Below are 20,669 nucleotides of genomic sequence, written 5' to 3'. Positions count from 1 at the left end.
AGGCAATGAGCAGTCCACATGCTGAGCTACCAGCCCCGAGTCCCCTTTTGTTAAAGATTATCCCAGGATTGTGAAGATGACTGCCCCGTTCGGCGGGCCTGACACCCTAGGGGAGCTCATTACCGACACTCCAGGCTGCGATTTGAAGCCTGTCAGCCTGCTCGCTGATGTAATTAATTCCACTCGTTTTTTTTGGCTGCCTTTTTTCTCCCCCATTAATCTGTGTATTTAATTAAAGTCAGGTTGCAAAGTGAGAGCCGAAAAAGGGACAATGATGATTTTGTCCTCTTATATGTCAACCATCTGAGAGGCGGCTCATTTGTATAATCAAGATCGAGGTTCAGATCAACTAAAGCAGGCAAATTAGTGAGTGTTTGCAAAAAGCACAAATAAGAAATTAATTTTTGTTTAATTTTTTTGGCAAAGATCTAAAAACTAAAATGAGAGGATTAGCTAATACAGGCACAACCAGCTCATTTTAATAATGACAAGAGGAGACATCTGAAAGTCGCACAAACTAATGTTTGACCCACGAACGTGCAGACTTGTGGACACGTGTAAACATGCACCTGCTGGTGCATCACTGCATCCTGGCCCTTTAGTAATGTTGTATTCCTCTGCACTCAAACAACACAGGTGAAAAAGGGGGCACAGCCTGGAGTCAGGTCCAGGTTCTTCTTTTTTTTCTCTTTGTCATATGTTGGTCATGTTTACGACAACTATTGCAAAAATGCAGATAGAAAATGTCCTTAAATAACTTGTTTGCAAGTAAAAAGTACAATAATGGATTTTGCTCAATTTATAGCGGTAGTAATAAAAAACAAAACAAAGAAAAACAACCTTTATAAATCTGCTTTATTTGTAGCCCGTGGATGTTATGGTAAGACTAGCTAACATTTGCAGAGGCATTTTTTTGGAGTGTTGCTGAGCTTTCTTTATTGTACTATTGTAAGTTCATATGCATTTTAAAAGAGTAATTGAGGTTGTTAATTAAGTTGTCATGAAATCAGCTGTCACTTTGACTGGACTCAACTCTGACTTTGCTCAGGTTTTTGGTTTTAAACAACACAAACTCCAACACAACACTGCTAGCTACATAAATTAAGCTGTGTTTATCAAGAATGAATTCAAACGTAGAGTTAATGCTGCTTAACTCCTCCCAGGCCTTAGATTCATAAAATCCCTCCAGTCAGTTAGAAATAATGTTAGTTTTCAGTTGCTTTAATAAAACCTTCTGGGACTCCAGATAAATGCACATAAATGCAGCATCTCCTTTCCCACGCTCCCCCCATGCAGGTGATTTGTGCATCTACACAACATCAGCAATGCCACATTCAATATTTAGGACTTTATTTTTCTTTTTAGCTTAGTAGATAAGCAGAAGTGAAATGCAAAGCTTTGTAAATCAGCATGATTCATTTAAACGAAGCCCTTGCCAGATTTACTCCTCACTGCATCCAAACATTTACCCACTCTGCTTGGAACGCAATATTTCACAGCAATCGCTTCAATGCAGAAACGTTCTGCAGAGCACAAAGTGATATTAGGTAGTATTAAGTCCTCTAATATCAACTAATGGATCGTTAGGATAGTTCAGGTTCATGTTGGACTTTGTTGAACCCCACTGACTCTTTAGCTCGTGTTAACAGTCAAACGGATGCTTTTCCAGCATTTGCAACAACAACATCTTGGCCTGAAGCCTCTGGAGCAGCATCTCAGACTAAATATTTACATTTTATTCCAGCTATAACATCCTTTAACCAGCTTCATGGTTTTCCATTTAAAGGAGACTTTCTTTTCTTCTGCTTTGGGAGTGAAAGAGGCAGAAGTGCATACAGCACAAGAAACCTCAAAAACACATTAAGAGGCAGGGCGACCTCTGGACAGGTCACGAGCCCAAGAAGAGGCTCTGTACACTTACTCCTGGAGCGTTTCCACTCCCCATCAGCCTAACATGCATGTTCTAAAACTGGGGGAGAAATGTGGAGAAGATTTACACAAACCAGGAGGAAACTCCTTACAGAAGGAACCAACAGGAAGCCTTGTTGCTGACTGTCGCAGTGAAACCGTTAAACACGCCGATGCCCCTGATGGATACGAGTTAAATCAAATTAACTGACTTTGCAGCAGTTAGTTTATTCTTTTTCAGCAGTTTTCTGAGGCAGTGTATAAAGAATGGTCAAATGTTTGGACCATTTTTAGTTTGTTCAGTTCTTTTTTTTATCAGCCTGGATTGGAAGACTTTAATGGTGACAAATGAGCTTTGTTCATGTAGTTCTTTTTATATTGCTTTGCTTATACCCAAAAATATATAAATCAAACAGCAATAAGAGCCACTAATGGGCTTTAAATGGCCTTATTTGTTTTCTTTTATAGCACTGCTGTTCAGGGTAAATGAAGTTCTAGAGAAACAGAGTCTCCTATCCGCCTGTTTCCTCTGACCTTGCAGAAGCTCACTGGATCCTCCTCCTGCAGCATCCGGTCAGCGTCCGCTGGACACGTTCAGCGGCTGAATCCTCAGAGTGTTTTCTGTAAACAGAGAGCTGATAACACATGGAGCACGGTAGCCTGTCGCTCTCGCTCCAGATAAGAGACCGAGAACCCCCCGTCCCCCCCGCCCTGAACTTTGATGTGGTGTTTGTTATGGGGCTGCAGCCGGCAGCAGGTAGACTCTCATGACTGCTGTGTACAAATATTTACATTTTATTCAAAGTCTTTACAAAAAAAAGAAAAGAAAAGGTATGCAGTCACAAAAAGCTTCTCAGAATCAGACTCTGGCTTTGTTTCTACCACATCATACGGTAGGCGGCATTGAGAGGAAACAGCCAGGCGCTCGGACAGACAGTGATTACAGCAGTGGTCTCAGCGTTGTACATCCGTGTGATGCTCCATTCATTTTTGGCAAGCTTTGGTTAAATAAAACAAAAAAAACATACACTTTATGAGGCAACAGGAACAGAGGCCGCAGATGTCAGACAGTCTGAAGTGATATAAAAGCTGTTATTAACAGAGAATAAATGAATGAAGCCTTGATGGATAATCGCTACCAACCAGCTCATCGGCTGGTTCGGGTCAATCTGATGAAAACCTTGGGATTTAACCAAAAGTACAGTATGATGGTCCTGATCTCAGGGTTAGGGTTAGGGTTCAGGCAGCCGTGAGCCTTCACCCCCCTGCATCATTTATTCTCCTAACTCCACGTCCTTCATATCTAAGAAGCAGGAGCTCCAGCCTCCCCCTGCAGGCTATGGATTAGATGTTCAGTTCTGCTCTTCAACTCCAATTTTTCTATGAATGTTTGATAAGAAAAGATTGATTAGATCGGGGCACAGATGCCTAAAGTTGAGTGTCTTGTGATTGGAAGCATCTGAAGTCCTCGTTGCTGGAGCTGACAGACGTAAATGCAGATATAAGCTGTAAAGGAGTCGACTGGGACACAATTGTTTTTCTTTACTTTTATCTCCGTTACTGCGGTAGATTTCTGATTATTACTGTCACAGGTTTGGGTTGTGCCACGGTTTTGTATTTACATCCTATTTTATTTTGAAATCCTGTGTCCTTGTGTTTATGTTTTGTCTTGACTTCCCTTGTTCCCATCTGCCCTCATCGTGTGCTCGTGTCTCGTCAAGCCCTCGTGTATATCTTGTCTTGTCTTCTCCTTGCTCCCTACAGACCCGTACTGCTCTCCCCTCCATGGGTCACGTTTAGGCTCTTGCTTTTTGTAATTCCTGCTCAGCAGTGCTTTTTGTTTTTTAAAATAAACCACATGTTTTTTGGAAATCTTGCCGTCTCTGTCCTGCTATTCCAAACCCTGACAATCACCAGCCGATTCAAATGATGACTTTCAGTTTACGGTATAAATCCCATGTTTGGTGCATTTGTAGTCAAACTGGTGACGATGTTGTCTGTTTGCACGTGTTTTTATGTTGCAGCTCTAAGCTACCGTAGAAAATATTCCCAACCACATGAGTGAGTGGAGCTTGAATTAAAGGATATATGATCTGTTTTGACAATTGGACTGGTCTTAATGAATATTATGACGTGCTTTGGCCAAAATACCACAGATTGAGTGGTGGAGTGAGCCACTCCACCACTGTCATCTCTTCTGTGATGTGATATTAGTCCTACAGCAACAAGCGATGGTGAAACCTGAACACAAGCTGCACTCAAAAGTAACCAGTGAAGCACATTATTACTACATGAGAGGGTATACAGCCTGGGAGCTCACGCTGTCACGCTAAACTAAAGAAAAACAACCCCACCTGAGTGGCAGTTTGATTCTGCTCTCTTGTTTGGGGTTCAGCCACAGACAGCAGCTACTGATCCCGTGTCTGATCCGTCAGCCCCGTACGTGGAGCTGGCCGGGCCGGTAAAACACCATGCAGGTACGGCACAGAGGGGAAAGCTGAAGTGATGGAACAGCCAGGTGTTACTGCTTCACACATGAACCTGTCGACCCTGGGCTGCACCGCTGCTCGTTTGTTTAGGTGTCTAGATGCAAACGTTAGGGACCGTTCATTACACAGGATGGGCTACTTTTTAGTAATGTTTTTTTGTTATGGTGGAAAATCCTTGTCTTTTATTAGTAGACTAAATTACAAACAAGAAATTGAGTTTACTACTTTATAAAGCATGAAGTGCTATCGGTTTCTTAAGTTAAATTAACCATTCCATTTCTTTAGCTGTTTTTATATCAATTAGAAGGAACTTTTGCGAGTCCCCTACAGGCACAGAGGTTAAGCTGCTTTCTGAGGTTGGCTGAGATTTACTCATTTGATCTCTTGATCAGTCACTTGTCCTATTTCTTCTTCTTCTCCCTCCATCTTTTCCTTCTTTAGTCTCTTGATCACCTGTGCTATGGTGACCTATGTTGTCTGAGCCTCATCCTACAGCTATCACTGATGTGTGACAGGGCCGTAGTTTCCACCTCTGAGGTGAATGCAGCACGACTGGAAGTTGAGTGAATATCACGGATGGAGATAAAGACAGAGAGGCCATTGATACGTAAAACTTTGGAGAAAAAAAAAGTGAAAAATGTTACACAAAACATTTAAATGACATTTCCATACTTTAGTCAGTCCAAAACCAAAAGAATATCAAGGTGATATGATACAAAACTAGGAAAAAAAGTGGCTAGTTAGTTTAACATTTGGGTGACGACAGTTAATAAATCAAAAGGTTTATAAATGTTTGATAATGTAGATCTTTAAAACTCTTTGAACTTTGGATCTCTGGAATGCGAAGGACCGTAACGAAAAACAACCAGAACCAGAGGACAATGTGACATTTCTGTGATGTACAAATAAATAGAGCGGCTTTGACACGTGTGACTCTGGCCAAGGAAATAATACAGGAGCTAAAAAAAATTGTCTTTTTTTTCAAAAAAAGTGTCTGTTAGCATTCAATCCACAGTTTTTAACCAAACTTTACAAAAACACTGTGCCATAATAGGAATACAAAAATACATAACTGTGCAAGCCGGTAATCTACGGAGAGTCTGTGGTTGCTGCAGCTCCAGACCAGGTCTGTGTTCGGGGGGAACGGGGGCCGGTTCCCTGCAGTTCCTCTAAAGGTATAAAACCACATCGTATGAAAGCAGGAGTGGCGTTCCGGCTGATATGTCGCATTTGAAACTGTGTGATGTCGTAAAAAAGTTCTCTGGAGGAGTGAGGTGAGCCTGTGTGGGGAAGCAGCAGCGAGCGGGGGGTCAGATGGCGTAGTCGTCCTGAGTGGCGGGGCTGAAGGCCGAGCTCCGCAGCACGTCCAGGCAGTTGACCAGGATCAGCGTGCCGGTCAGGTGCTTCCAGCGTTTGGTGATGGGGTTCTTCATCTTGTCCAGGCCCATGTGCAGCTCCTGGATCACATCCCTGTAGCTGTCGCCGATCTGAGCGGCCCACGTCACCAGGAAGTCGTACGCAGGCTTCCACATGGCCTGCAAACACACAAACCAAACACTGTTATTTGGAAAGTTTCTGGGTTTGTTACTCTCTCATTGCCACTTGTTTGTTGCTTGCTACTAGGGCTGAAACGATTCCTCGAATAATTTGAGTAATTCGATTACAAAAAATGATAGAGGAATTTTCTCTGCCTCGAGGAATCGTTTTATTTTGCAGCTCAAAGCAGGTATTTCTCTCGGACTACGTTTAATGCGGCACAACGCGCTGACGCCACGCACTTAAAGGAAGAAGAAAGAGGCGGCAGATATGTTTGGTTTTTACTAAAAGAAAAGGCAGAAAATGTCAAAAGTGTGGGAGCATTTCCAGCTGGACACCAAGGCAACACTCTTTACTGCAAGACTGATACCACAACAGTACGTCCTCAATGCTGCAGCATCTCCACCTGTTTACTCCCAGAGGGAGGACCGTCACCCGCGACAAGGTCAAATTAAGTTAACGTAGCACTAATTCATGCGATTAACGTTAACGGTACCTTGCTAATATAATGTAAGGCTGGTGTTAAGTTAAGCCTTACGCTATTAAATTAAACCTTTTTGGGGTCGTGAGTAGGATAAACACGGGGACAACTTCTGCGTGAGTTCCAGTGTACTTTAATGTCCCTCAACAGTGTAGGATTTTAGAACATCAACACAGCACCTAGTGCCGTACTGTGGCGTATCACTCCGCCCAATCTAAAACAGACTAATCACTACAGATAAACCGACTAGTGTCATTATAGTCCCCGATTTACATCAGAATATAAAGAATATATTTATAAAATAATGAACCATGAATTACCAAAATAACCTTCTTAACAAAAATAAATCTCCTCTTACAATAACGTTAGCCCTGTGGAGGGCTAGGTTTCTATTAATTATGATGACTGTCGATCTGTCAATGCGTGGCTAATGCATTTAATCTGTAAAAACACAGAGCTGTAGAGTGATGAGGGTGAAAAATAAAAACGTAATAAAGCTAACTGGGTAGTTTTCAGTTTTAACTCTGTAGTCATTGATGGATAAAACATCAAGTAGCGCTGGTGGCTAATGTGCTCCAATACAGCAGGGCTCAGAACACTTGAACACTGCCAAAACTCAAAATCTTATCAAGACTTTAACTTAAAACTTAACTAGAACATAAAATTTGCTTGACACAAATGAAAGTTCAATTGAATGAAACACGTGGGAAAACACTTAACCTTTTAAGCAATGTGTGTATAAGTGATCAGGTGTAATGGCATTGTTAGGTTAGAAATAAGAACATTTCTTGGTAAGACCTTAGTTTTTTGAGTGAAGGCAGTGAATTTGGTCAACTGGTGTACTGGTGGTTCAGCATTTTTAAATGCACAGCCATGAACCTACTGTATTATTACTGTATATTTAATGGTTTGCATTAATGGGCGTGGCCTAACAGCTCAACAGCGCCCCCTAGAAAACTTTGTGGCTCAAGCCCCACAATACGGTTTGACGTACATGCACGAAAATCGGGTACACATCTGTATCATGTCGCAACTTAAAGAAAAGTAATTTATGCCATTCCTTCGGCAGTTAATTCAGCCCGAACCGTAACATGCACCCAGGTGTGTCATACATCAAAATGTGCGTCTCCATCCTGCAACGACGCGCATTACTTTTCTCATTCAAAAGCGTTACTGTGGCGACGAGAGATGCCAAAAAGCGCACCCCCCCTTCTTCTGATTGGTCGATATCTGATAGTTCCTACTTTCTGCCATAACTTTTGAATGGTTTGATATGGAGATTCGTGGGTGTTTCATCCGCTAAATGTCCAGGCCTGAAGAATCTACATGCAAGTCATACAATCTTCCACTGCAGCACACCTGAACGTGCACAAGGGTGCGAGGGCCCGTTCATCGCTGCTTGCAGCTTTAATTATAATTGCTCTTTAACTAAACAAAAATATGTTTTATCCGATTACTCGATTAATCGATGGAATTTTCAGTAGAATACTCGATTACTAAAATATTCGATAGCTGCAGCCTTACTTGCTACACTTGCTGCCTTGGCATGTATGATCCTTGTGTGCACTGACAAACATTTAGATCCAGTTAGATCCAAGATCCACTCTCAACCCTCTAACCTCCAAACTACACTCTCATGCGTCCATCTTTGAGTAATTCTTCCGGTGTATCGTAACTGTGAGCCCTCTGAGACCCATGTGATTTTACGTCATAAATCATGAGTTGAATTGCCTATAGTCCACAATAATGTCCAACATCAATCAAAGGCCCACGACCTTCTGACCAATCGGTAAGTCCAGCCCCCTCAGTTACTGCTGCTAATTCAGACAAGCTTACAGATTTACAGCAGCAACTGCCTGGCTGAAGACCTTGTCCCAACATGTTTCCGACAAATATTTGGACACAGAAGGACCGCCTTTTGTCAAAGAACCTTCAAATAGGACTAAAATATATGGAGGACATGTACAAAATCTAAAACTGCATACGGTAGATAATGAGGTCAAATCTGGGGTGAAGGTGTGCAGATAGCAGTGCCAGAGAGGAAAGACTCATCTTGTGGTCGTCACGATTGCAGGACGTATTTCAAGTACCCCAGTCACATTGTTTGCATTCTTTTTTTTGGCAACGAGTCTTTGGTGGTTCCTATTTCTGTCATGGCATCTTCTCAAGCTGTCTAAAGTCTTCCCAGCGGTCGGGACCTGTCGCAGGGACGTAGCATTACATCGTGAGTTTGTTTAGTCTCACGTTGCTGCTCCAGGCCTGACACCGCGGCTCTCAGGATCTAATGTTCACAGCTTCAGTCATTCCACTTCAGAACTACAGAGAGAAAACAATTGTCTACCAGTTTACAAAGCAAGAAGTGATGAGGCAAATGTTGGTTTAAGAGCAGCTGCAGCGTCTCGTCGCAGCACTGTGTGTAAGAAGTGAAGAATTTCAATAAAACATAAGACTGTTTTTCTCATTTAGGACCTTTTACCTCCAATTTACTTCTGGCAGGGAAAAAAGATTTGATCTGGGAGGTAGAGGTGTGCTTGTAGTGAATGTCTACAGCCTTAAATAGGAAGTACAGAAGTACTTAAGAGAATTTGGAGTACATTTATAATTAGTTTTCGTCCCTTTTGGGCCCCCACCTACTATAAATAGCACTGGAGCCTCAATGGCAAAGGTTGCATCCTGGCTGGGAGCACTTAATATTTCTGGAGTTTATGAAGGAATGTTCCAGACTAAAAGTAAACATGAAAATGTTTTTTTTTCTTCTTTATTTTTTCCATTCTCTCCATGGGACTGTTACGGTAAGTTAGAAAGTGATTTGTCGGCCCAGGCTGTTTTTCTTTGGTTGTTTTCTTTTAGGTTCAGATTGGTGTTCCTGTGCCTCCAGGGCCGGCTGTGGATTGGCCCAGACGAAAGAGCCCACAGTTTGAACCCGTACCCTCCCTTTTCTTCTAAAGTGCATCAGCAAAGGGCTCAGTGGGTTTTCCACAGCGACCTGCAGTCCCTACCTCGCTGTCCACCACCCCGTTCTTGTCGCGGTGCGGCGCCTCGTAAGCGTCCATCTGCTGGCGCGACACCTTGGCGAGCCTCTCGGCCAGCTCCCTCCAGCGCCCGGCCACTTCCACGGCCGTGGTCAAGAGGACGAAGTCCATGACCAGTCTGGCCACCAGACCCTGGCAGTCCAGCTTCAGGAGAGCCTGCAGATGCACATAAACACAAACACACGATGTTTTAGAGGCACAGCCAGTGATGGAGATGGATACAAAAATACAATCTGGATCCTGGACTCAAACAAAGTCCAGTATGAGCTCTTGCTTGGATCAGCAGATGAGGTCACATCTGAGGGAGGATGGCAGGAAATTGTTCACAAGAGGATGAAGATGGAGCTGGAGCATTTACATTAAAAGGGACCTATTATGAAAAACATGTTTTTTCTTGCTTTAACATATATAAAGTGGTCTCCCCTCAGCCTGCCAACTCAGAGAAGGAGGAAAGCAACCAAATTCTGCAGTGTCTGTACAGCCGCCCGGATGAGCCGTCCAGTGTGATGTGGATCTACGAGCCGTTCAGATTCTGCTCCCGTCGTGACGTCACGACAGGAGCGATGCGTAAAACCACGCCCACAACTAACTCCACCGGCCGGAGCTTCCACCATTTTTTCGTAGCGGTGTATGGCATCATTCGCGTCATTGCGTCAGGCAGCCAATCAGCACAGTGCCTCATTATCATAGCCCCGCCCACTCAGAATCCCACATAGATAATGAGGTTAGAGAATGGGAAGATAAAGACATGGCTCAGAGGCTGAATTTCCGATTTATGTAGCAAAAACAATCAAAAGCTTGTTTTTAAGACATTCAAGGACTGTTTAAAATAGGTATTAGATGCCATAATAGGTCCCCTTTAAGTTTATTCTCCACTTCCTGTTTCCTCAACCCTGAATCTCATCTGTTTGCATTTTTAAATGCTTTCTGGTGGAAATATAATTAAATGCTTGCATTTCCTCAACAGCAGAATTGTGTTGCTTAAAAACACGTAGGAGGAAACTTAATAATGAATCATAGCTGGGGAGAAACAGCAGATTTAGGATCAGACGTGTCCCTCCAATCTAAAAATGTCCTAGTTGTCAAATGTCAACTCATGATTAAGTTCTTTCTACTTCCTCTTGGCAGACATTAAGATATCCGAGCAGCATCTCAGTCCTCCACTGCGAGAGTGGGTCAAACAGCGATAGGAAAAAGTGAAGTCAAAGTGGCTGGTGTTTGTTTGGGTTTGTGCGGCTGGGACAGGAGCCCGGCTCCTCCCATCTGCCCCTGTAACCTCTCCGTGTCTGTCGGCTCTGCCCAGATGACTGCAGACTGTGGGAAAAGAAAAAAACGTGGAAACTCGGGCAGCTCCTTCAGCCAAGAGAACCTGCAGCGCATCACTGGGGATTTGCAGAAAACAAACGTGGCACGAGCAAATATCCGTGATCTTGCACAGATACAGATGCTTTTATTCATGCGACACATTTACAGGTGCACGCACTCATCTGTACGTGTGCTTGTTAAAGCTAACTGCATTCCTCCGCCTCTGCCGGCACGTGACTAGTATTACCTGGGGACCTGCGGTAATTTGCACTAATTGCGGGGAACATCTGTGATCCTATTCCAGTGGGAATTCTCCAACTCTGTAATATGTAAAGTAAAAATTCAACCGTAAATTACCTACAATATTTCAGCAAACACAGAGCTTAAGGGACAATTTCAAGCCTGTGCAAATACTAATCACAGTAATACAGAGATTTTGAGGGCAGAAGCCTTTTCTGTTTGTTTTGTCTGGCTGCTTTTTCTGCCTCCTTCCCGGCGGGATGATGGTGGCTGCGGTGGATATAATGATTGATGATATTTAGAGGGGAAATTCAAGAAATTCATCAACATTTAGCCACAGATGGAGACACATGAAAACACAGAAGTCCAGAGCCATGAGAGGAGCAGTGATGAGATGGTTGACATGCGCAGCAGCACGCGGTAAGAAACATTTTTCTGTCCTTAATCAGGGTCGATTCCAACAGGAGTCTGCCATCCGTGAGCCTTCACCGCAACAAACACTCTGGCTACAATCGCTGTTTCCATTTACTGTTACCACGGCAACGTAAGCACGCAGGTCACGTTCAAGTGATAATTCTTCTTAACTATCATGTTATCATTTTCAGGTTTTCACACATTAAAATTTTGAATGTTGCAAGTGAAGTGCAACTCCAGAGTGTAGGATCGGGGGTTTAACATCGTTAATGTCAGTAAATCATGTTCTGGGTCTCTGGAAAGCGTCTAGTGACTAGGGATGCAAATTATCGATTATTTCATTAATTGATAGTTGATAACCTTATCGATCGATCATCGATTAGTTGATAAGCGGCGTTTTTCCCCCATCTGAGATACAAACATAATTTTTTTTGCTTATATAAAATACAAAGGACATTTTAATGTATTCCTTAATCAAATATTTATTTGATACAAAAGTAACAAAAAGACATTTTTGTACCACAAGGAATATAATATAAAGTGCACTTCAAGGCTATTAGTAGTAGTAGCAGCCATAATAGTGTCATTTGTGTCAAGCAAATTTTAAGTTCTAGTTACGTTTTAAGTTAGAGTTTCTGCAGTGTTCAAAATTAAATTATGAGACCTGCTGTATCTGAGCACATTTTCTTTTAGTTAAAACTGTATTTGCCTGAGCATGATATTACTAAAACCAAACATATCCGCCGTCTCTTTCTTCTGTGCGCGCCGCGGCGGCAGCGTGTGTCGCATTAAATGTGGTCCGGGCGTAATACCAGCTGGTGAAATTAAACGAAAAAAATAAATAAATAAATAAATAGATTAATTGTAATCGTTAATTTTAATCGGGTAATTTCATAACGGCAATTAATCGAAAATCGATTAATTATTAACATCCCTACTAGTGACGACATCTGCTGTATTAGACGCTATACAAATAAAATTGAATTGAATTGAATTAAATATTTGTTCATCCCTTGTGAAGGAAACATGGAAATCCGGGTGTAATTCTTAAAATTACAACAGGTCCCCCGAGTCCCATGGGGACGGGGGAAAAAAGCTACGAATAATTTGTATTTGTAGAGCTTACATACAGCAACAAACAAAAAAGTAAGCGAGAGTCATTAAGTAGCAAACGCTACTGTTTACAGGAGACCAGGCCGGATTCCTGGAGGCGAAGACTGAAGCTCGGCTTCTTAATGTCAGGCTCCCAGTCTCCCTCACAAACACACAGTTTAATATAAATCTAGACCGTCAAAGACCACACAAACCCTCAAACTGTTCCCTCCTTCTCACGATCGAAACTTCCCAAAAATGCACCTTCTTTCTATAAATGTTGTGATTGTCAGCGACACAAACCAGAACTGACAAAGATGGAGTTGCAGACGTGCAACAAAGACTCAACAAAGCAAAGGTGACGGTCCTGCTCCGCTGTGGGCCACAGGCGGCTGTGCAGGAATGTGTGGAACGTCAGGATGCGAGGGGAGGGCCGAGGATTGGGGGAAGGGGTGAGGAATGCCAGACCTCCTGCTCCAGACGAGACCAGAGGATGAGATATCTGAAAGCTGAGCAGAACATCGCTTCAAAGTGAACGATGGAAGCGGAGAGCCGTGGATGCACGGGTGGATGGTGATTGGGACCGAGGGGCGGGCCACGGGGGCGTCACGCAGGATCTGTTTACTTTTGAATGCTGCTGGATGTTGAGCGGAAGAAACCCTTTGTGAGAACTGTTTCCTTGCTGGATAAGTTGACAGGAAGTCCCTGCCAAAATTAAAGACATGACTTCCTGCCTCAACACAAGAAGTCGGACAGAAATACAACTGGAAAACAATAATAGAGTCAAACTGATGCAGTCAAGCAAATATTATGATTCTAATCAAATATCAGCATAACGTCCTCCAGAGATGCAGCTTTAGTTCTTGTTATAATGATATAATAACAGCTCCAACTGCAGCTGCCTTTACATCTCTGCCCTGCTCTATGTCTACTAATGAGCAACAATTCATTCAGCTTAGACATCTTGTTCTTGTATATCATTTTGGTTGTGCTCTGTTTGTTCATGTGCGTTATATTTATTGTTTTATTTCATTTTATTTACTTTAAAATACTGAATGCATACCAGGCTTTTGAAAGAATTGGCACTGAGCAGGGTGACTTATTCTTCTAATGAATTTTGAACACGGAGCAAAAGCAGACGCAGCAAACTAATTCACCTTTGTTTGGAAGCAGATAATCAATAGAGGAGAAACGACAGAAACGGAACAAGCTGAAGCATTTTTTAGCCTTCTGTCTACAAGGAAAACACAACTAGACATGACACGCTTACTCTCGTACTTCTGACACTTTTTAACATCTATTTCGATGACATTATAAATGCTGCTTCCATGTGGATCAGCTGATTTGGCCCATTGAGGCCGAGTGAAACCCAGAATAAGAGAAGAGTTTAAAGAGAAGACGTCACAGATGTGCGCAGGAGAAAAATGAGAGAGCAAGGAGGTAAACGTTTAGTTTCCCTTGATCGTTATAGCTCACTGTTAAATAAAATGGACAAACCGTGGGCTTTGACAAAGACACAGCAGGAGAACTGGGAAGCGGTATAATGTGTTTCAATGAAACATGGCTGTAGTAGGAGCTTATTCTGGACTCCAACACCTCTCCATGTTGATTTGAGACAACGAGCAGGCAGAGTAGTAACAGTAAACGACCACAGCGCTTGTTAATAATAGATGATGGAATCCTGCCGGTGGCGAAGAGCATCTCTGAATGCAAAACACCGGATCCTGCAGTGTGGGAGTGAGGGGGGCAGGGTAACGGCCCCTTTTGGGCGGGGGAGAAGGTTCGTCCCTCAAGACTCCTCTCCCTGGCCCTGTCCCTTTTCAACCTTTCCCCGACCCTGCACCCCAACCTGGGACTTGCTGATTGGGCCGGAGCTTCGGGAGCTGCATGCTGGCCTGCGGTCCCCACCCCTGTTCATCCCGTTGCTGCTTCCACCTGCCTGCTGTGCTGTTGCCGTCCCTGACCCACCAGTCTGGCCCTCGGCAGGAGGGTCCCCCCTTATGAGCCTGGTCCTGCTCAAGGTTTCTTCCCTCCTAAAGGGGAGTTTTTCTTGCCACTGTTTGGCTTAAGGTTTTTCTCCCACTAGGGGAGTTTTTACCTGCCATTGTTTATGTAATATTTGCTCGGGGGTCATGTTCTGGGTATGGATCTCTGGAAAGCGTCTAGAGACAACTTTTGTTGTATTAGACGCTATATAAATAAAATTTAATTGAATTGAATTGAATTGGACATTACTGTGAAGGAGCGTCTGTATCTGGGTACTTCAATCCTATAATTCATCTTCCGTCTGTGTAGCACAGTACACTTTGAGGGACAATGCCCATGCTAAGCAGAGCTAATAGATAGTTGTGATCATAATTGAGTGATCATGATAATCATAATCAATACATGACTGACTTTTATCCTCTAGTACTCAGTAAACTCCCTGACTGAGTGTTGGGTGTACTGCTGCAGTCCATCCCTGCACCAGGTAGTGCTGCCTCGCCAACATAAATCTCTGAGTACGGCAGCTCCGGGGAAAACATTCACCACCACCATTATTTTGGTCAATTGTGAAATCACTTTTGTATAAAACAATTAACCACTGACTGAAATGTCCACTGTACATTTAAACTTTGTACTAGATCAAATTTCCTGCTGAAAAAACACGAGTGAGGGCAACAGAGCAAATCCTGGCAGAGCCGCTCCGATAATCACTTCAATATTTCTGGTCAGAGCCATCAGTGCGGCCATGATGTTGCATGGAAATAACTCATCCAAGGACAAGCCTGGCGTGTGCATGTCATTCAGAGATGCCATGGCAGTTTGTGTGGCAGGATAATTAATTTTCTGGATGACATTATTTCTCTGGTCACTGGGAGCCAAAACTGATCATGATTAAAATTCTATAATTGTTGGGTCTCATTTTTCACAATATTTCTACAAAAGCTACATTTACAAGCCAAAGCATGTAAACAAGAGCAGCTTGGCGTCATTAGGAAGTCTATTTTATCACTTGACCTAGGCGTAGTAAATCCCCTCTCAGCGTTGATGCTCGGCTGGGGGAGCGAGGTCATGGCAGAGCCGGTTATTAGATGCACAGGAGGAGAGACATGCATCCCCTGCTCAGGCTCCGGGGTGGAGAACAAATAAGCCCTGAAATCTTGGTGTAGCCGTTGTTTACAGATGCTTGTCCATTTAAAAAAAAGCATCGGGGAAGAATATTGTCCCAAATCGATTGATCAGCAGCATGTGAACCAGCTGAAAATGACAGCTACGTACTGAAGCGTCTTCAGCTGGGAGGAAATAAGATGTGCAGCAGATGCTGTGTTGTTGAACTGAACATCATGAAGAGAGTGTGGGATAAACCGGGGACGCTGAAGACTGGCACCCACGGGGGTTTCAAGAGCAACATTAAAGACGAGGTTCCAACATACTTCATCTTCAAAAACATCTCCACTTTGCATAAATAATCCAGCTACGTGTGGATGAGCTGCACTTACAGGGGTAATTCTGAGTAACACCGCTGTCACGACTCCACCTAAGAATTAGAGCTGAGATATCAAGCACTGTGAAGACTTGCTTTTCACAAAAATGTTGTTTTTTTTATCTAAAACGTAATCTGAGCACTGCTAAATACCAGCACTGAAATGAAATTAACTCCTTTTTTCCAACTTAATAACACACTTTTCCTCTAAATCAGAGGAATAAAAAGTGAAGCAGCAACTCCCCACCAGATAAGAAACAGCCGTATTGACTGTGATCCCGTCTAATGAGATTTGAGTTAATTGCTGAGCCGTTAACGTACGGTTCATTGAAAGGAACATTTCGGACCGAAGTCTCGACATCCGCTCAGAAGTGTCAGGAACACAGCGTGTGAAGCTCGTCTTTGTTCCTTTCCGGGTTCATTGTGGTGGTTAGAAACATTCTGGCTGCTGTAAATTTTTGATGTCTTGTAAAGTATTTATCGCTGAACGTCGTCCTCAGTGAGAGTCGGAGTCTGATTCCAAACTTCTTTTTGGTTCTGCAGCAAGAAAGACCCGAGCGGAGCGCTCCTGGAATTAAATGCCACGCAGTGTTTTTCCGAAATGTCAGCTGGTTTACATATTAGGAGACCCACTGAGTGTGTGTGAGAGTGTTGGTTAAATGCCACAGAGTTGTTTCAGCAGTGCTCTGAAGCCGAGCAGCTCCTCCCGCTGCACAAATCATCCTGTCTAAACGAGGAGAAAATTCCTGCAGACTCATTTTCTGAGATAACGGTTTGGAAATGGACAACCCTGGCAGCTCAATCATATCTGTTGCAGCCCAGCAAAACATACAAACAGTTCTCTACATTCATGTTGGAAGAGAATAATGAGGCGGAGCCCTTGCTGTGACCCGCACTGAGGCTTTTGATAAATGACTTGTTTTTTCTGCCATCTTGTTTCCGCTTTTTACTCTCAGCAACAAAACTGACATTCAGTCTCCTCTGCTTCAATCTGCTTTTTATTACGTCTCTATCCCATCTTCATTTTCCATCTGACTCCCTCCACCTCTCCCATTTGCAGCCCCTCCACTCCATCTCCGCCGCTCTGTGGCTTTGCAATTTCATCCTCCTCCTCGGCACTAAACGTTCCTTCTGGGTTTGTCTGTTTTGTGAGCGGCGACCTCAAAACTAGAACCACGACGAGATGAAGGAATGCGTCTCCTGCTCCTAGCCCTGCACGTGAACTCTGCTCTTCTTTTATAAACCGAGTCTGGAATGACTCTCAGACCAGCCCCGATCTCCCGCGAGTCAGCAATTTGTTGTAATTATTCCAAAAGTGGCAGATCACCACACCCAACCACCGAAGGACGGAGACAGGGAGCGAAGGATCATGGAGCAGAAGCAAAAAACTCCATCTGTACAAAAATGTTCGGAGCTAATCGCAGATAATGGGCCTCTCCAGTTTTCAGAGTCCCCCCTCCAGAAATAGGATGTTATTATTATTCCCCAGCTCTATCTGAAACACTCATCTCACTGCAAATAATTCACAAGAGTCAGAGCCTCTGCTGCAGAGCTGAGGGAGAGCTTTGAAATGAAAATCTCCTTTCAGCGTAGGCAAACAACAGAGGCTCCCCTCGGTGCTTTCACTGGCTGTCACTACAACCGAGTCGAGCAGACAAGTGCAACAAGCGGGACAACATGAAAGAGGACAATACGGTGAAGTTTACGTCAGACGCTTTTTGTGGGCATTGTGCTTCATAACTGAAAAAGTGGAGATTAATACATTTGGAAAGTCATTAAAAAAATCGGCAAAAAACAAAACTCTGATAGAAAAATATGTTGATGTGAAGTGGGAGTTGAAGTTTTTGGAGTAACAATTGACACGCCTTTCCTGTACAGTTCATCCTTCCATCCATGTTCTATACCCGTTTTATCCTTTGCAGGGTCACGGGGGTCTGCTGGAGCCTATCCCAGCTCATTTCAGGAGAGAGGCAGGGGTTAACCCTGGACAGGTCTCCAGTCTACCGCAGGGCCACACATACAGACAGACCACCGGGCACTACGTACGGTTCACTCCAGTTCAATTCACCAAGGAAACACTCAAAACATTATGCAATTAAATCCAAATTGCATTCAAATTTAGAGCATTCATTATAATTCACGCATACTCCAATTCATTCCAACTGACTTCAAACTTCAGCCTACAGGACTGTCTCAGAAAATTAGAATATTCTGATAAAGTTCTTTATTTTCTGTAATGCAATTAAAAAAACAAAAATGTCATACATTCTGGATTCATTACAAATCAACTGAAATATTGCAAGCCTTTTATTATTTTAATATTGCTGATTATGGTTTACAGTTTAAGATTAAGATTCCCAGAATATTCTAATTTTTTTAGATAGGATATTTGAGTTTTCTTAAGCTGTAAGCCATGATCAGCATTATTAAAATAATAAAAGGCTTGCAATATTTCAGTTGATTTGTAATGAATCCAGAATGTATGACATTTTTGTTTTTGTAATTGCATTACAGAAAATCACAATATTCTAATTTTCTGAGACAGTCCTGTATATTGGAATACTAAATCCTAACAACACTCTCACCAAAGAACACAGCAGATTGTATCTTCACTTGGGTGTGACGCCCCCACCTGAGCAGGTGTGAGGCGACAGTGGAGACGAGTCCTGGTTTACAGGCATAAAAACCTCCGGCAGAGCCGGACTCAGAGGGGACGGCCATTTGTCCAGTGGAGTTTGGGGTCTGAGCTGCAGAAGAACGCCAGGTGCTTGGACAAAGTCCAAACCCAGACATAGGACTGCATTTCTAGATGTGCTGATGTTTGTGTGGAGCCTTGAGAAGTTGAACTTTTCTCAACTTCTGACAGCATCACCACTCCCAACTAAACCCAACTACCCAGTCTGGAAACCGTTTACGTCGACCCATTTGGAGCTGGCGGACAGGAATGTTGTTGATGCTTCCAACAAAAACGCCAGCGGAGATTGAGTCCTGATGCAGGACGTTTTGTTCAAATCAGATGAGCTGTTTAATGAACAAGTTATTCACATGAGAGTTTTTATTTTTATTTTCTACAATTCAGAATCCGGTTTCTTCTTTTCTGAAAGTTGGCATCTGCTTTCTGCGCTCGTTCCAACTAAAATCAGCTCGCAGGGTCACTACTTTCATCAGTATGAAGCAGAATCAAACTCAGCATGAATTGCCTGTTTCATCTCTAAAAACCTAAAACACTTCAGATTTATTCAAATCAAACAGTAAACGTGTCAAGAATTAGGTCATCTTTTTTTTTTTTTTTAACAGAACAATCTATGATTCAACTTTACAACTGCTTCGGTTTTATTATCAGTATTTGCATTCAAATAAGGGAACTTTTTTTTTGTTTTTAATGAAAGAAAATGTATATTAACACTTCATTCTGCTGTCAAGCTCAATTCTGCGTTTCACACAGAAATCAGAGGGTGAAATGAGACTTCCTTTTAACCAAACTAATGATCAATTTGAATCCAATTTTCACGCGAAGAATCAAAACATGATCAAATAGTGTGACGTGTGAGGATCCGCGTCCACCAGTGTGCCGTGCAGGACTCTGTTGGGGCTGCTCTGGTAATGACCGTGGCAGCAGAGCAGCAGACGGATTCATCTTTCACAGCAGCCATTCGCTCTGTCTCCGGCTGTGCAATTAATCCATTTTTAATTGCAATTTCAATTTTGGCTCCCATCAATCACAAAAGCAATGTAATCGACAAAAAGCAATTATTTTGACATATATTTTGTCTTGCACTCTCAGACTGACACGCACACTTCAGGAATAGACTCCACTTGGCCGATGATGGGGGATTCTGTCCTCGTCACATCAGCTAATGCTCATATTTCTGAGCAGAAATGTTTCAAGACTTTTTTTGAGCAGTTCCAGCATTTGGTGGGAAGTCACACTGATACTTTTGATGAGCTTGAACCATCTTCAGTCTAAAATTTTATTCCAAAATTTTAATTTACCATGGAAATTTCTGGATTTTTATGTAAACTAAGGCCCCGTTTACACGTAGCAAAGACGGTGGCGTTTTCATGCGTTTTGGCCGTTCGTTTACACGAAAACGAAGCTCAAAGTCACCAAAAACTATCATTTCTGAAAACTCCGGCCAAAGTGGAGATTTTCAAAAACTCTGTTTTCACGTTTGCTTGTAAACGGAGGGAAACAGAGATTTAGGCTTCAGAACGTCACATTATGCAACAGAAACGTCACCAGCATCATTTGTGCGACCTGTATTTACAATTTGTTTGGCCACCGTCAATATTTTCTTGTATTTTACCTGCTTTATATTCCAAAGTCACACTTAAAAGTAACTCCACTTCTCTGTCACTCCAAACGAAAGACTCTCGTTTTTGTGGGCATTGTGTTTCATAACTGAAAAAGTGGAGATTAATACATTTGGAAAGTCATTAAAAAAATCGGCAAAAAACAAAACTCTGATAGAAAAATATGTTGATGTGAAGTGGGAGTTGAAGTTTTTGGAGTAACAATTGACACGCCTTTCCTGTACAGTTCATCCTTCCATCCATGTTCTATACCAGTTTTATCCTTTGCAGGGTCACGGGGGTCTGCTGGAGCCTATCCCAGCTCATTTCAGGAGAGAGGCAGGGGTTAACCCTGGACAGGTCTCCAGTCTACCGCAGGGCCACACATACAGACAGACCACCGGGCACTACAT

The 20,669-nt window shown here is 42.9% G+C and overlaps 1 protein-coding gene across 2 annotated transcripts in view; it reads right to left on the bottom strand.

The window, feature by feature from the left end:
• Nucleotides 1–4,024: 4,024 nt before the first annotated feature.
• The window catches only part of LOC133445812 (SH3 domain-binding protein 4), a 73,265-nt gene continuing 56,620 nt past the window's right edge, over nt 4,025–20,669 (bottom strand). The window contains exons 4-5 of one of the 2 annotated variants that reach the window (XM_061723274.1): nt 9,414–9,602; nt 4,025–5,932 (exon numbers count right to left, since the gene is read on the bottom strand). In XM_061723274.1, the coding sequence (XP_061579258.1) occupies nt 5,708–5,932; nt 9,414–9,602 (414 nt within the window). In that variant the 3' untranslated portion in view covers nt 4,025–5,707. Of the gene's footprint in view, nt 5,933–9,413; nt 9,603–20,669 lie in introns of those variants that run through there. The other variant, XR_009782788.1, reaches the window with a different exon arrangement.

This window comes from Cololabis saira, chromosome 6, assembly GCF_033807715.1.
Source record: "Cololabis saira isolate AMF1-May2022 chromosome 6, fColSai1.1, whole genome shotgun sequence".
Taxonomy (NCBI): Eukaryota; Metazoa; Chordata; class Actinopteri; order Beloniformes; family Belonidae; genus Cololabis; species Cololabis saira.
The sequence above is the reverse complement of the archived record's forward strand: the minus strand, read 5'-3'. Positions and strand labels throughout refer to the sequence as shown.